This window comes from Lepidochelys kempii, chromosome 2, assembly GCF_965140265.1.
Source record: "Lepidochelys kempii isolate rLepKem1 chromosome 2, rLepKem1.hap2, whole genome shotgun sequence".
In the NCBI taxonomy this organism is placed as follows: Eukaryota; Metazoa; Chordata; order Testudines; family Cheloniidae; genus Lepidochelys; species Lepidochelys kempii.
Genome location: NC_133257.1, coordinates 65,091,885 through 65,106,454, shown reverse-complemented (window position 1 = coordinate 65,106,454; position 14,570 = coordinate 65,091,885). Strand labels below are relative to the sequence as shown.

The 14,570-nt window shown below is 41.4% G+C and overlaps 1 protein-coding gene across 3 annotated transcripts in view; it reads left to right on the top strand.

Moving 5' to 3' along the window:
- The window catches only part of CLVS1 (clavesin 1), a 139,349-nt gene that overhangs the window by 110,615 nt on the left and 14,164 nt on the right, over nt 1-14,570 (top strand). For all 3 annotated transcript variants that reach the window (XM_073331046.1, XM_073331047.1, XM_073331048.1), the window contains 2 exons: nt 3,293-3,403; nt 5,007-5,242. In XM_073331046.1, coding sequence (XP_073187147.1) covers nt 3,293-3,403; nt 5,007-5,242 — 347 coding nt within the window. The remainder of the gene's footprint in view (nt 1-3,292; nt 3,404-5,006; nt 5,243-14,570) is intronic.

The following is a 14,570-nucleotide window of genomic DNA, read 5'->3' as shown; positions in this document are numbered from 1 at the left end:
GCAGTGCACAGGTGGCACATAAAACTGAGAGAGGGAAAGAACTGATTTCAGAGTAGCAGCCATGTTAGTCTGTATTCGCAAAAAGAAAAGGAGTACTTGGGGCACCTCCTCCCTTCTGATCTCTGAACTAGGAGAGTCTTGTCTTTACAATCTGAAAGGAAAAGGTATATTGAGATGGATGTGGACTTCACAGTTTTCTTGAAAGTTCCACTCTGGCACTTCAGTGTTTATTTCTGTTACTAGCTTCTTTGGAGAAAAAAAGCACTAGAAAGAGAGAGAGAAAGAAACACACTCAAACAAAAAAGAGGAATTCTGTAACAGAAAGTCTTTTCTACAGCACCAGTTAAGTCAATACTAGAAACAAAAAGTTTCCTACAATCTGTGTATGATGCTGTCATATACGAGCCCCATGGAGTGAGATAAGGACATAGATAGCTAGTCTGAGAAATCCGCAGATGTCACAGTTTCATCACCAGTGCAGAAACTGAAAGACTCCTACTGATTTCAAATGGCTTTGGATCCGGTCATTAATGTATTTCCAGATTTATTTGCAAGATGCAGTCCCTGCTCCCAGAAAACTCAATGACAAAATTATCATTGATATCAATGGGAAGGTTTAGGCCCAACTTTTGTAAGAAAGACTCGGCTAGAGAAAAGACTAAGTATCTGTTTCCCAGCATGGATTCAAATAAAATGTACTCAAGACAGACCCCCCCCCCCCCAAAAATCTTCTCATTATAAAATGCACGTTCCCAAGGAATCACAAAGGCACAAGAAAGACAAAGAATTCCTAAAAGCACAAGCTCTCCAACAGAAAATCAACTTTAGTTACTTTCATCTTGCCTCAGAGAAATCAGCAGAGAGCCCAGGCGCGATCAGGGAGAGATCTCACACATCTTAGTGCAACTAGCTAAAAACAATACAAAACACTTCTTGAGACGTCAGTCTTTTTTTCAAATATATTTCTGCTATGATAGGTGTCTATGTAAAAATAGTACACTGGCGTTCCAGAGCTGTCTCTCAGCAATATCCATATTGAATGTACAGAGTTGAAAAGAAAAATGATGTGTCTTTCTAACTGTTAGCCCTACAAACCCAGGCTGGGATCTGAAAGTCAAGCTGGGCTTTTTCCTGTTCATAAAGGAAACTTAAGTTTTTCCATAAAAACTCTGCAGGATGCTGTAGGAAGCTTCTCTCTGTACCCGTTGGGGAATCCTATTGCCTTTTGTGGTTTCCATCAGTAATTAAGGCATACATTGTTTAAATGTGAATGTATTTAAACAATGTGGTTGCATGGGTGGCTTCACTATTGTACTTAGTATATCCCATTGTACACAAGCCAGAATCACTGACCTCCAGGGCTGTGTTGCACTGATAGTAGTAAAACTTACTTTCCTCACTAAATTGTATGTATAGGGGCCAAGTGGAGGTATGCCAATATACACCACTGACCACCTGGCCCATATAATTCTGTATGCACATAGAAAGTAGATTTACTTTGGGAGAAGGTGCCATTAGGGCTGGTCACAATATTCTGAAGTGAAATGTTTTCTCATTGGCAAATGGAGCTCAGTTGAAATTGAAATTTGCCATGGGAAAAGAGCAATAGCAGGTCATTTGAACCCAACCATTTTGTTTTGGGTCAACATTAATCTCAGTGTCTGCTACCATGAGCTACCATGGTGATTTATGGGAGTTGTAGTTCCAGGTCCCTAATTCCTCTATGCTCCCTTGCTTCCTGACCATACTACATCTCTTATGTTGCACTCCAGTCTTTCCCTGTGGCTGAGCTACTGGGAGAGACAGTCTGCAGCTCTGCTACAGAGACCAAGAGTGACCCAGAACTACAGCTCCCATGAGGCACTGTGATGGCTCAGGCAGACACAGAGACTAATGTCATTCTCAATGGAAATTTTTCAGAAATTGTCATTCTGTGAAATGTTTCTATATTTTGACTTTTCATCCCAAATTGGGACAAAAGCAAATATCAATATATGGGAATTTCCCATGGGATGGAAATGCCATTTTCCAATCAGCTTCAGGTGCTCTTTTTACATCATCCTTGTATAGAGCAGAAATCCACTTTTGGCTTTGCTGAAAGTTCATATATTTCCATTTTTTTCCAGGTGCATCTACTTTAAGGGCCATATCCTCACTGGTGTTAATCATCATAGCTCTATTGAGGTCAATGCGACCACACTAATTTATAGTTGCTGAGGAGCTGGTCCTAAAATTCTTACTGAATGCTATAGCCATAATGGAAATAATAATTGCCTCCCTTTGGAGCTAGTGATGAGCAAAATGTATCAACAGCAAACGTATCTTCTTAGTTATTTACAAAGAGGCCCGAGTTCCTGTCAGAAAGCAGCCAATTTGCTTCTCTCTGTGGGTGTCATCAGCACATATATGCAGCAGCCGTTGCACTGTTTCCAAAAGTGAAAGGAGCCTAGCCTGTTCCCTGATAGACCCTGACATTTGCATGATGTGAATGTAGATATAAAATATCATTTACAGTGTACCTTTAAAGAAACTTCAGTAGCCTATTTATTATGTGTACCACATTGCAGTAGCATCCTCTTGCACCTAAGCAAACACCTCTGTTAGACTACTCTACCTGAATGTTAATGCTTGGATATTTGTACTAAACCTTAGCAGCAAGCACTTGGTGGTGTCAGTTTCCATGGAGCTGTCACATGCTCTGTCTCTCTCTCTCTGTCAATACCTTCACACATCAGCATTTCCCACCCGCCCTGCTCCCCATAATGTGCTGCTCACTCACCCAGAAAGTTCAGCTATTGTAATGATGATTTAAGGGGGAATGGGATGGGGGAGGGGGCAAGGGTGGCAGAAAGGGTGAAAAAATGAGCTGTGTGTTGGAACGTAAGTGGGAATTTGCAGTTCAGCTACATAACACAATAAGGAGTTAAAATTAGTCCCCCCAAGGGATTTTCAGGAAACAAGCTGTGTTCATCACCCCTGCTGCATTTCCCTTCTCGGCAAGCTGCAGTGTGCTGGAGTGGAGTCAGAAGAAATTTGGGCAGAGATCTTGATATCTGCTTTCTTTAAGCACTAGAAACCAAGGTGTAACTGCACGGAGGGAAATGGGATAGTGGCTCCTTAAAACAGTGCATGTGTTTCTGCACTACCCATCCCCCCCACCACAAGCGGACTGCTGATTAAATGGTGTATCAGATAATAAGATGCAAACTTGTTCCTCTGACTTTAGTCCTGCTGGCTGCCTGACTAATTTGGTGCATCTGTTAATTGCCTTCCCTTTCTTTCTTCTCTACAGGACAGCTTTCCTGCTCGTTTTGGGGGAGTCCATTTTGTCAACCAGCCCTGGTACATTCATGCCCTGTACACGCTAATCAAACCGTTCCTCAAAGACAAGACAAGGAAAAGGGTAATTAGAGGGGGAGAAAACCTGTGAAGCTTCAGACCCAGAATGGCTTGCATAACTCTCTACTTTCTTTGCTTTATTCTTTTTTCTCTGGGTTTTTTTTTTTTTGTTTTGGAATGGGCCTCTGAGAACTGCAGCTATGACTGAAGCCTCAGCTGGAGTTTGGAATTAGCCTAGATTTAATCAATAATTCAGCAGAAGTAGGTTATTTTCAGAATTCAAGTCAGGGCCCAGAGAACCTTTGATTACTTACAAAGAACAGGCGCTATCCTATTATACAGTGGATAAGGCATGCCTATGGACGGAGCCTATGAGCTATGATAGTGGAGGACAGGCACAGTCTCCCATTGAAGCCACCCATATGAAAAAGCTCCCATAGAGCTAGACCTCTGCCCAGTGAGATACCATCAACTCCAAGGAACTTGCCAGTTTTGCTTCTTCAGCAGGTTGCCTTTCTTAACTCCCACTGGTGTCTACAAAAACTTCCACTTCTCTACATCAGCTCACACAGCAGGAAGAGAGGCAGGTCTTTGCTGAAGAGATGTACCTGGATTAGTGGACCTCACTGTCCTTTTCCACTTTTATCCTAAAGTCCATAGTCACGAGAATAGATCTCAGAAAGGCACCAAAATATGGCCTGGGCTCCATCTGAGGAGTATTGAACAGACTGAGGAGTCCTTCCGTGTGAAAACATGTCTGCATTAAAGAGTGGAAGGATAATTGGAGCTGGGCAGTGTTCAAATAAAACCATAAATTACTAGAAGCTTTGTGTGGTTCAGTGTTCTGTTACAAATTCAGAAACTGAGGATAAATTCAAAGAAAATTGTTCAGGTACATGGACTTGGGTCAGTTTATAAATGGGTTGAAACAGCACAAAATTAGCAATTTGTGCAATTTTGATGAAAAATCAGTCAAAACGCCATGTTTTGTTTGAACCCAAAACAACTCACTTGACTGGAGAGAATGTGGATGCAAATGCAGGAAAATGTTCACACATGACCCTTTGCACACCAAAACTACTGAGTTTTGAACAGCTCTGAAAATACATAGGTCTAGATTTTTGTGCCTATCTGAAAAAGACAGTGATTTGTCACTGAGCTGGGCTCCACGTTTAATTGCTACTGTACCAGTTTCAGCTCATTGCCTTTATGTTCAAGGTCTTCATGATCTTGTTCTAGTTGATATCTCTGATCTTGTCTCCTCTTGCTCCCTATGCTCCTTTACAGACCTCTCACCTTTCCCATCCCTTTATTATCTCCCCTTCTCTCATCTTCATGCTCTCTCTCTCTTGTGGCACCCAATAAAGAACCATATCCCACTTCTTCAGAGCCTGCTTTAGAACCCACTTCCAGGAATCTTTCCTCCCTTCCCTCAAAAATAATTCCACAACCCACTTCCCCTGGTTTTATATGATATCTTATGGGAATGGCAGGGAACATTTCTAGTACCATATTTTCAGCATTGACTTCAATGACAGCAGAGTTAAGCTAACGCTGAGTGCTTTTGAAAAGCCCCACCCATAAATTGCAGAACAAATTCACTGCTTTAAATTATAATGCTTTATGAAATAAGGAACTGATTGTGCCTTCGTTTTATTTTGTTTCAGATCTTTCTCCATGGCAACAATCTGAACAGTCTTCACCAGCTAATACACCCTGAATGCCTGCCCTCTGAATTTGGAGGTATGCTTCCTCCTTATGACATGGGAACCTGGGCTCGGACATTACTTGGTCCTGACTACAGTGATGAAAATGAATACACTCACACTTCCTACAACGCGATGCACGTGAAGCACTCATCCTCCAACCTAGAGAGGGGGTGCTCACCGAAACACATGACAAGGTGAGAACTGGCCATGAGTTAAAATTCTGTCCTGTTGTTTCACATTATAGGTTTTGTATTTAGTCATCACCAGTCTAATGGTTGGACTAACCCAATTTAGTAAGAGGCAGGAGCTCATTTTGCTGAAGCTGAAAGTAAGGGGCACTTTAGCCTGAAGAGTGATTACTACATAGCAGTGAAAGGCCAGTGTCTTGGCAGTACCATAATTACTTCTCTGATTACAAATGATTGTGAACAAAAACAAGTTGAAATTAATGAAATTCATTGTATTCAATGAAAAAATATCACAATGGAATGCTGTTTCCATGGCATAATATACAGGATTATTTCTGTTCTGTTTTACATTCACATGTTGATTTGGTACATGCCGAGCACACTTGTCAATGATAGATTTTAGCTCCCTGTAATGTACTACTGGTAGTTGGTGTATAACAAGCACCGTAGCCCTCTAAAAACTGAGTAGTCTCCTTCAAGTGCCTATGCAGTCACTACCCGTTATCTGTTCAGCTAGTAAAGCTGGTCTCTTAAGCCGACAGGAAGACCTTTACTTTTGGATCTGATGATTGTGCATAGTGCTTCCAAAGCTTAAAATGGTAGTTTTTAAATCCACGAAGCTCACTAATTTGTACTAATTGACTGGTGCGGGACCCAGTACAGAATAGTGAGGTTTGTGGATTTCTGAGTGTCATTGCTGGATGAAACCACACTCTTGAGGTCTGCTCTACAGTACACAGACCTATACTGCTGTAGCTACAGTAGAACCTCAGAGTTACGAACACCTCAGGAATGGAGCTTGTTCGTAACTCTGAAATGTTCCTAACTCTGAACAAAATGTTATGGTTATTTCAAAAGTTTACAACTGAACATTGAATTAATACAGCTTTGAAATGTTTCTATGCAGAAGAAAAATGCTGCTTTTAACCATCTTAATTTAAATGAAACAAACACAAAACAGTTTCTTTACGTTGTCAAATCTCTTTTTTAAAACTTTCCCTTTATTTTTTCAGTAGTTTATGTTTAATACAGTACTGTATTTGCTTTTTTCTTTTTTTTTTTTTTTTGGTTTCTGCTGTTGTGCTGCCTGATTGTGTATTTCCAGTTCCAAGTAACGAGTGTCGTTGACCAGTCAGTTCATAACTCTGAGATTCTACTGTACATCACTCAGGGTGTGAAAAATCCACACCCCTGAGCAAAGTAGTTAAATTGATCCAACCTCCGAGGTAGACAGTGCTATCTCGGCGAGAGAGCTTCTCCTGCTGACATAGCTACCGCCTCTTGCAGAGTTGGATTAACTATGCTGACAGGAGAGCTCTCTCCTGTCAGCTTAGAGCATCTTCATTAAAGTTTTAAGTGTAGACTTGCCCTAAGAAAAACTCAAGGATGGAGGGATATGTTGGCCCCTGGGGAATGTGACATCATCTCCGCTGGTCTCACCAGCTGTGCAGCAGCACAATCTCTCTGCTCTGTATTCCACTAAACTGCAACCCATTACTTTGTTTTCAATGAAGATTGCATCTATGCTTACCTCACTGGTGACACTTGAGGCGTTTAGGACTCACACTCTGTGTGACAGGGATAGGACCTCTTTTTGTAACAGTGGAATCCAGCCTGACAGGACTGACAAGCCATAATGACATGGAATTAATTACAGCTCTGGAGGGGGGAAAAGCATTTTTTTAAAGCTTCCCACATAAGAGAGATTCCACATTCTTATTCTGCAAATTTAGGCCCTGATCCTGTAAAGCAGTAGTGGGCAACCTGTGGCCCGTTGCTTCTCGCAGCTCCTATTGGCCGGGAATGGTGAACCGCGGTCACTGGAAGTTGCAGCGGGCCGTGCCTGTGGATGGTCAATGTCAGCAAAATGTCTCACGGCCCACAATCAGATTACCCTGATGGGCTGCAAATTGCCCACCACTGCTGTAACGATTTATACACATACACATGCTTTGACTGGCTTCAGTGAAACGTCTCACAGCATACAAAGTTAACAGCATCCGTAAGCCTTTGTGGAACCAGGGCCTTAGCATGCAGATAACTGGCTGCTTATCCACCAAAGCCTGGCACTAGTCATTAGTGTATTTTTAGGAGTAAGTGATTTCTTGGTCTTAAATCTCCCTTTTTTCATACAATACAAATGAGTTTTTCCCCTTAACATCATTTAATCACTCTTTTTTTCTCCTCTCAGAGAAGCTCTGCTTCTCCACAGGCATCATAAAATCTTGTCTCTTTTAACTCAAGCATAATTTTGTTTAGAATTTATCAGATGACCAAAACCTGGTGTGTGCTTAGAGAGTAGCTTAAACGGTAAACATCTGATGAAGTGAGCTGTAGCTCACGAAAGCTCATGCTCAAATAAATTGGTTAGTCTCTAAGGTGCCACAAGTACTCCTTTTCTTTTTGCGAATACAGACTAACACGGCTGTTCCTCTGAAACTTAAAAATATACATATATCTGACACTTTTAGTCAAATTCTCACCTGCACATATCAAACTACATAACACCAGAGATAAGAAAATACCCCAGGAAGTCTAGGATGATGGCAAATGGTACAGGTACAGTGAAGAAGGAACAAGTACATGCACTGCCTCAGAGATGCAAAACTGAGCCGAGTTTTGGAATACTAATTAGCAATGAGACCACAACAGTACCTCCCTCCCCCATCCTCAGCAGGTTTTTTCCAGTACCATGAAACTGCTGGACAAGATCTGTTCTTGTAAACAATTTCATGTTTATTTTAGCAAATGTCAATCTGTGTAAATGAGGAAAACATTCTAAAAAACAGCACAGAAAATAGTTCTTGAGCCTAGGAATTAAAATGATTTTGAAAGCAGTTTCACGACCTGGCAAATATTATAGTGTGAACAGGGTCTTACTCAAACCATCTGCTGTTTCCTTTTGGTCCAACCAAGGACCTGAGCGGAAATCAACCACTCACACTGAGAAAAACATCATAACAAATGGAAATGATAGCCCCAGCCTCTGAAATTATCTCATACCATGGAAAAATACCAGAGCCCTTATACTGAGTAACAGATGGAAAACACAGCAAAACTGCTGATGACTCCAGATAATGAGTGTAATAGCCAGAACAGCAGCAGCAACAACAAAATCCATTCAGATTTGATCTGTTTACTAAGATTCAGCTCAATGAAGTTTTGAAATAGACAAGGTAATAAAACGTGAAAACTAGCATTAATACAGTAATGGCAAGATCAACTCATTCTCAAAGTGTGGTTACGTTGGTTTTAGATTGTTTAGATGGGTGAGAACTGGGGTCAGTCATCTCTCTTTGGGAGAGCGTTCCGGTCTAGGTCCAGCTCCTGTGAAAGTTCTGCCTCCAGGGATGGCAAGCCTGTTTGGTTGAGCAATGTAGCTCTTGTGGGAGATCATGATTATGGAGGGAGAAGTTCTCTCTCGCCTAATGAGGGCCAATGCCACACAGAGTTTTGAATATCAAGATATGGGCCCTGAGTTGGACTCTATTCAATAGGCAGTCAGTACGAGACCAGAGCACCAGACTGAAGTCCTCATGGAGATCTTCGTTGTTTAATCAATGAGCTGCTGCATTTTGTACCAGTTGGAGTTTTTTTCTGGCCATGTAGCTTCACAGTTAGATATAATGGGTTGAACTAATTAAGCCTAGGGGGTCAGGAATGCCCAACATGCCAGTTACAGATGGAAATGACTGCCCATAGCTATTTGGACTTCCGTTAGCAGTGAGTGCAAAAGGATCTCCAAGCTGAAGACTGAGTTAGCAATCAGGGTGGATGTTACAGAGGAAGGTAATTCTTTGAAGATCTTCCCTTTTCCCAAGAATGCCACCTTAGTCTTGCTTGGATTCAGCAGCAGTATGTATTCTGCCCTTACTATCATGTGAATCTCTTTCATTTCCAATACCTGCCTCTCTATTATACTGCCGTCACCTATCAACAGCTGGGTCTTGGGTCACTTCTTCCTCTGAGCTAGATCCTTGGCAAAGGAGATGGAAGGGGAATCCCTGACTTGTGGTAGACTGGGACACAATTTGTCAGCTAACTGCTCCTCCCCCACTCTCTCTGTTGCCCATGTCAGCACAAGTACAACCCCTTGGAACTTGCCTTAATCAAGACAGGTCTGAAAAGCCAATACCACTTACAAATAAACTGTTGAGAAATGAAATTTAACAAAACTACCCAGCCAAAACACTGTGTTATGACAGAGGTTAGGTTGAGAACACGTATGAGTGATTTAAGGACAAAATACCATAGGCGCAGGAACTAGGAGTGCTCCATTTTATGCGGGGTCCCGGATGCCGGCTCCACGCCCGCTCCCAGCTGTGGCTCCAGCCTTGGCCCCCTTGCCCTTGTCCAAGTCCCCCTCTCCCACAGACACAGCCCTGCTCGCGGCCACAGTTCTGGGGGGTGGGGTGGACAGGGATAAGGGGGCTGGCTTTCAGCACCCCCACTCTTAAAAGTGTTCCACTGCCACTGCAAGGATGTTGCAATTATCCCAAAAATCAAACATTATAAACCCAGAATATTCAGAATTACAGTTACACTTAAAAGAAATCCAGACATTCTAACATGTGGAAATCCATGGTGTAGGCACCAGAACATCCTTAACTCTGCCCTGCAGTGACCAAGGACCAGATTTTCAAAGGATTTATGTGCCTAAAAATGTAGTTAGAAGCCTATTGGGATTTTTTAAAGCACTTCAATAGGTTAGCCATTGACATCAGTAGGAGTTAGGTGCCTAACCTAGTTAAGTGCTTTGAAAATTCCAATAGGCCCCTTTAGGTGCCTAAATTCTTTTGATCATCTGGCCCTGAAAGATTATGATTAAGGCATTTTTAGGGTTTGTGACCCCAGATTAGATCAAACTGATTTTTAAGTACACATAAGATGTTTTTCATATTTTCTGCTCATGATTCAGTTTCTTAAAGGATCATTTTCAAGACAAATAACTGAATCTAATTAACGAATTTACTTCTACTGTCTCAGAAAATTCCCGCAGTGCTCAAAGAGAAGGAGCTGTACGTTTAGGGAGGATAGGTTTTATTTCCCATATCTAACGAAGACAACAAATACCTGCTTTAATAGAAAAAAAAACAGTACTTAAGACAGCATAATAAACAAAGAAATATTTTTTGGAATATTTTTGAGCCTGAACTAGGGGCTCATTCTGGGCAGAAACATGCAGGGTTCCTATTTATTCAGACTGGCTCCTGATGGCTAGGTTGTGGAAGTCAGGTCTTTCACTGTTTTATTAGTTATTAACTCCAGTATGACCTTACTATCCCCCTTCTGTTTTTATGGGGCACGTTTGATGCTGGCTCACAGTCAGCACCTAGTTACTGCAGAAGCGCTAAAATACCATAACATAAAAATTAGGGCTGTCGATTAATCACAAAAAGAAAAGGAGTACTTGTGGCACCTTAGAGACTAACAAATTTATTTGAGCATAAGCTTTTATGACCTACAGCTCACTTTATCGGATGCATTCAGTGGAAAATACAGTGGGGAGATTTATATACATAGAGAACATAAAACAATGGGTGTTACCATACACACTGTAATGAGAGTGATCACTTACGATGAGCTATTAGCAGCAGGAGAGCGGGGCGGGCGGGGGGGGGACCTTTTGTAGTGATAATCAAGGTGGGCCATTTCCAGCAGTTAACAAGAACGTCTGAGGAACAGTAGCGGGGGGGGGGGAGAATAAACATGGGGAAATAGTTTTACTTTGTGTAATGACCCATCCACTCCCAGTCTCTATTCAAGCCTAAATTAATTGTATCCAGTTTGCAAATTAATTCCAATTCAGCGGTCTCTCGCTGGAGTCTGTTTTTGAAGTTTTTTTTGTTGAAGAATTTTCGGTCTGTAATTGAGTGACCAGAGAGATTGAAGTGTTCTCTGACTGGTTTTTGAATGTTATAATTCTTGACGTCTAATTTGTGTCCATTGATTCTTTTACATAGAGACTGTCCAGTTTGACCAATGTACGTGGCAGAGGAGCATTGCTGGCATATGATGGCATATATCACATTGGTAGATGTGCAGGTGAACGAGCCTCTGATAGCGTGGCTGATGTGATTAGGTCCTATGATGGTGTCCCCTGAATAGATATGTGGACACAGTTGGCAACGGGCTTTGTTGCAAAGATAGGTTCCTGGGTTAGTGGCTCTGTTGTGTGGTTGCTGGTGAGTATTTGCTTCAGGTTGGGGGGCTGTCTGTAAGCAAGGACTGGCCTGTCTCCCAAGATCTGTGAGAGTGATGGGTCGTCCTTCAGGATAGGTTGTAGATCCTTGATAATGCATTGGAGAGGTTTTAGTTGGGGGCTGAAGGTGATGGCTAGTGGTGTTCTGTTGTTTTCTTTGTTGGGCCTGTCCTGTAGTAGGTAACTTCTGGGTACTCTTCTGGCTCTGTCAATCTGTTTCTTCACTTCAGCAGGTGGGTATTTGTAGTTGTAAGAATGCTTGATAGAGATCTTGTAGGTGTTTGTCTCTGTCTGAGGGGTTGGAGCAAATGCGGTTGTATCGCAGAGCTTAGCTGTAGACAATGGATCGTGCGGTGTGATCTGGGTGAAAGCTGGAGGCATGTAGGTAGGAATTGCGGTCAGTAGGTTTCTGGTATAGGGTGGTATTTGTGTGACCATCACTTACTAGCACCACAGTGTCCAGGAAGTGGATCTTTTGTGTGGACTGGTCCAGGCTGAGGTTGATGGTGGGATGGAAATTGTTGAAATCATGGTGGAATTCCTCAAGGGCTTCTTTTCCATGGGTCCAGATGATAAAGATGTCATCAATGTAGTGCAAGTAGGTAGGGGCATTAGGGGACGACAGCTGAGGAAGCGTTGTTCTAAGTCAGCCATAAAAATGTTGGCATGTTGTGGGGCCATGCGGGTACCCATAGCAGTGCCGCTGATTTGAAGGTCCCCAAATGTGAAATAGTTATGGGTGAGGACAAAGTCACAAAGTTCAGCCACCAGGTTTGCCGTGACATTATCGGGGATACTGTTCCTGACGGGTTGTAGTCCATCTTTGTGTGGAATGTTGATGTAGAGGGTTTCTACATCCACAGTGGCCAGGATGGTGTTTTCAGGAAGATCACCAATGGATTGTAGTTTCCTCAGGAAGTCAGCGGTGTCTCGAAGATAGCTGGGAGTGCTGGTACCATAGGGCCTGAGGAGGGAGTCTACATTAATCACAGTTAACTCACACAATTATCTCAAAAAAATTAATTGTGATTCATCACAGTTTTAATTGCACTGTCAAACAATAGAATACCAATTGAAATTTATTAAATATTTTGATGTTTTTCTACATTTTCATATATATTGTATTCTGTATTGTAATTGAAATCAAAGTGTATATTTTTTGTTACAAATATGTGCACTGTGAAAATGATAAACAAAAGAAATAGTATTTTTTATTTCATCTCATGCAAGTACTGTAGTGCAATCTCTGTTGTGAAAGTGCAATTTAAAAATGTAGATGTTTTTATTACATAACTGCAGTAAAAAAAACCAAAACAATGTAAAACTTCAGCGCCTACAAGTCCATTAGTCCTACTTCTTGTTCAGTCAATCGCTAAGACAAACAAGTTTGTTCACGTTTACAGGAGATAATGCTGCCCTCTTCTTATTTACAGTGTCACCAGAAAGTGAGAATAGGTATTTGCACAGCACTTTTGTAGCTAGCATTGCAAGGTATTTACGTGCCAGATATGCTAACCATTCGTATACCCCTTTGTGCTTCAGCCACCATTCCAGAGGACATCTTTTCATGCTGATGACGCTCGTTAAAAAATAATGTGTTAATTAAATTTGTGACTGAACTCCTTGGGGGAGAATTATATGTCCCCTGCTCTGTTTTACCCTCATTCTGCCATATATTTCATGTTATAGCAGTCTGCGATGATGACCCAGCACATTATTCATTTTAAGAACACTTTCACTGCAGATTTCACAAAACGCAAAGAAGCTACCAATGTGAGATTTCTAAAGATAGCTACAGTACTTGACCCAAGATTTAAGAATCTGAAGTGCCTTCCAAAACCTGAGAGGGATGAGGTGTGGAGCATGCTTTCAGAAGTCTTAAAAGAGCAACACTCTGATGTGGAAAATACAGAACCAGAACCACCTCAAAAGAAAATCAACTTTCTGCTGGTGGCTTCTGACTCATAGTGAAAATAAACATGCATCGGTCCACACTGCTTTCGATTGTTATCGAGCAGAACCTGTCATCAGCATGGATGCATGAAGGGACATATGAATCTTTAGCACATCTGGCACGTAAATATCTTGCAACACTGGCTACAACAGTGCCATGAGAACACCTGTTCTCATTTTCAAGTGACATTGTAAACAAGAAGCAGGCAGCAGTATCTCCTGAAAATTGTAATCAAACTTGTTTGTCTGAGTGATTGGTTAAACAAGAAATAGGACTGAGTGGACTTGCAGGCTCTAAAATTATACAGTGTTTTATTTTTGAATGCAGATAGGGTTATTTTACTTAAGTCTACATTTGTAAGTTCAACTTTCATAATATTTCTTTGGCGTTTTTTACAGTGCAAATACTTGTAATCAAAAATAAATATAAAGTAAGCACTGTACACTTTGTATTCTGTGTTGTAATTGAAATCAATATATTTGAAAATGTAGAAAACATCCAAAAATATTTAAATAAATGGTATTCTATTATTGTTTAGCAGTGCGATTAACAGTGCGATTAATCAAGATTAATGTTTTTAATTGCTTGACAGCCCTAATAAAATCAGTAGGAAAATATGTGAAAGCTTCTGATTGCCCATGAACAGCAACTGCCTTGTTCCCCTCACCAACTGGAGGGATGCAAGGAGGGGAACAGATATTTCATATCAGTATTGAGTCAAAATAGTTCTATTCCTTGCGTTATAAACAACATATAAAATACTGGTGGAGGTGGCACTTAGTTTTCACTATTCATATTTTGGGTTCAAAAATGAGGAAACTACTTACTTCTTTGTGGCACTTCGTCCCTGTCAGTGGTTCATGATGAGTGAAACAGGTCATAATACCCAAGGAGGCGCCTGAGGGCATATTGTAAATGTACAAGCAACGAGGAGTCCTTGTGGCACCTTAGAGACTAACAAATTTATTTGGGCATAAGCTTTCGTGGGCTAGAACCCACTTCATCAGATGCATGGAGTGGAAAAACAGTAGCAGGTATAAATACACAGCACATGAAAAGATGGGAGTTGCCTTATCAAGTGGGAGGTCAGTCTAAGGAGACAATTCAATTAACAGTAGGATACCAAGGAAGGAAAAATCACTTTTGTCGTGGTAATGAGAGTGGCCCATTTCAAACAG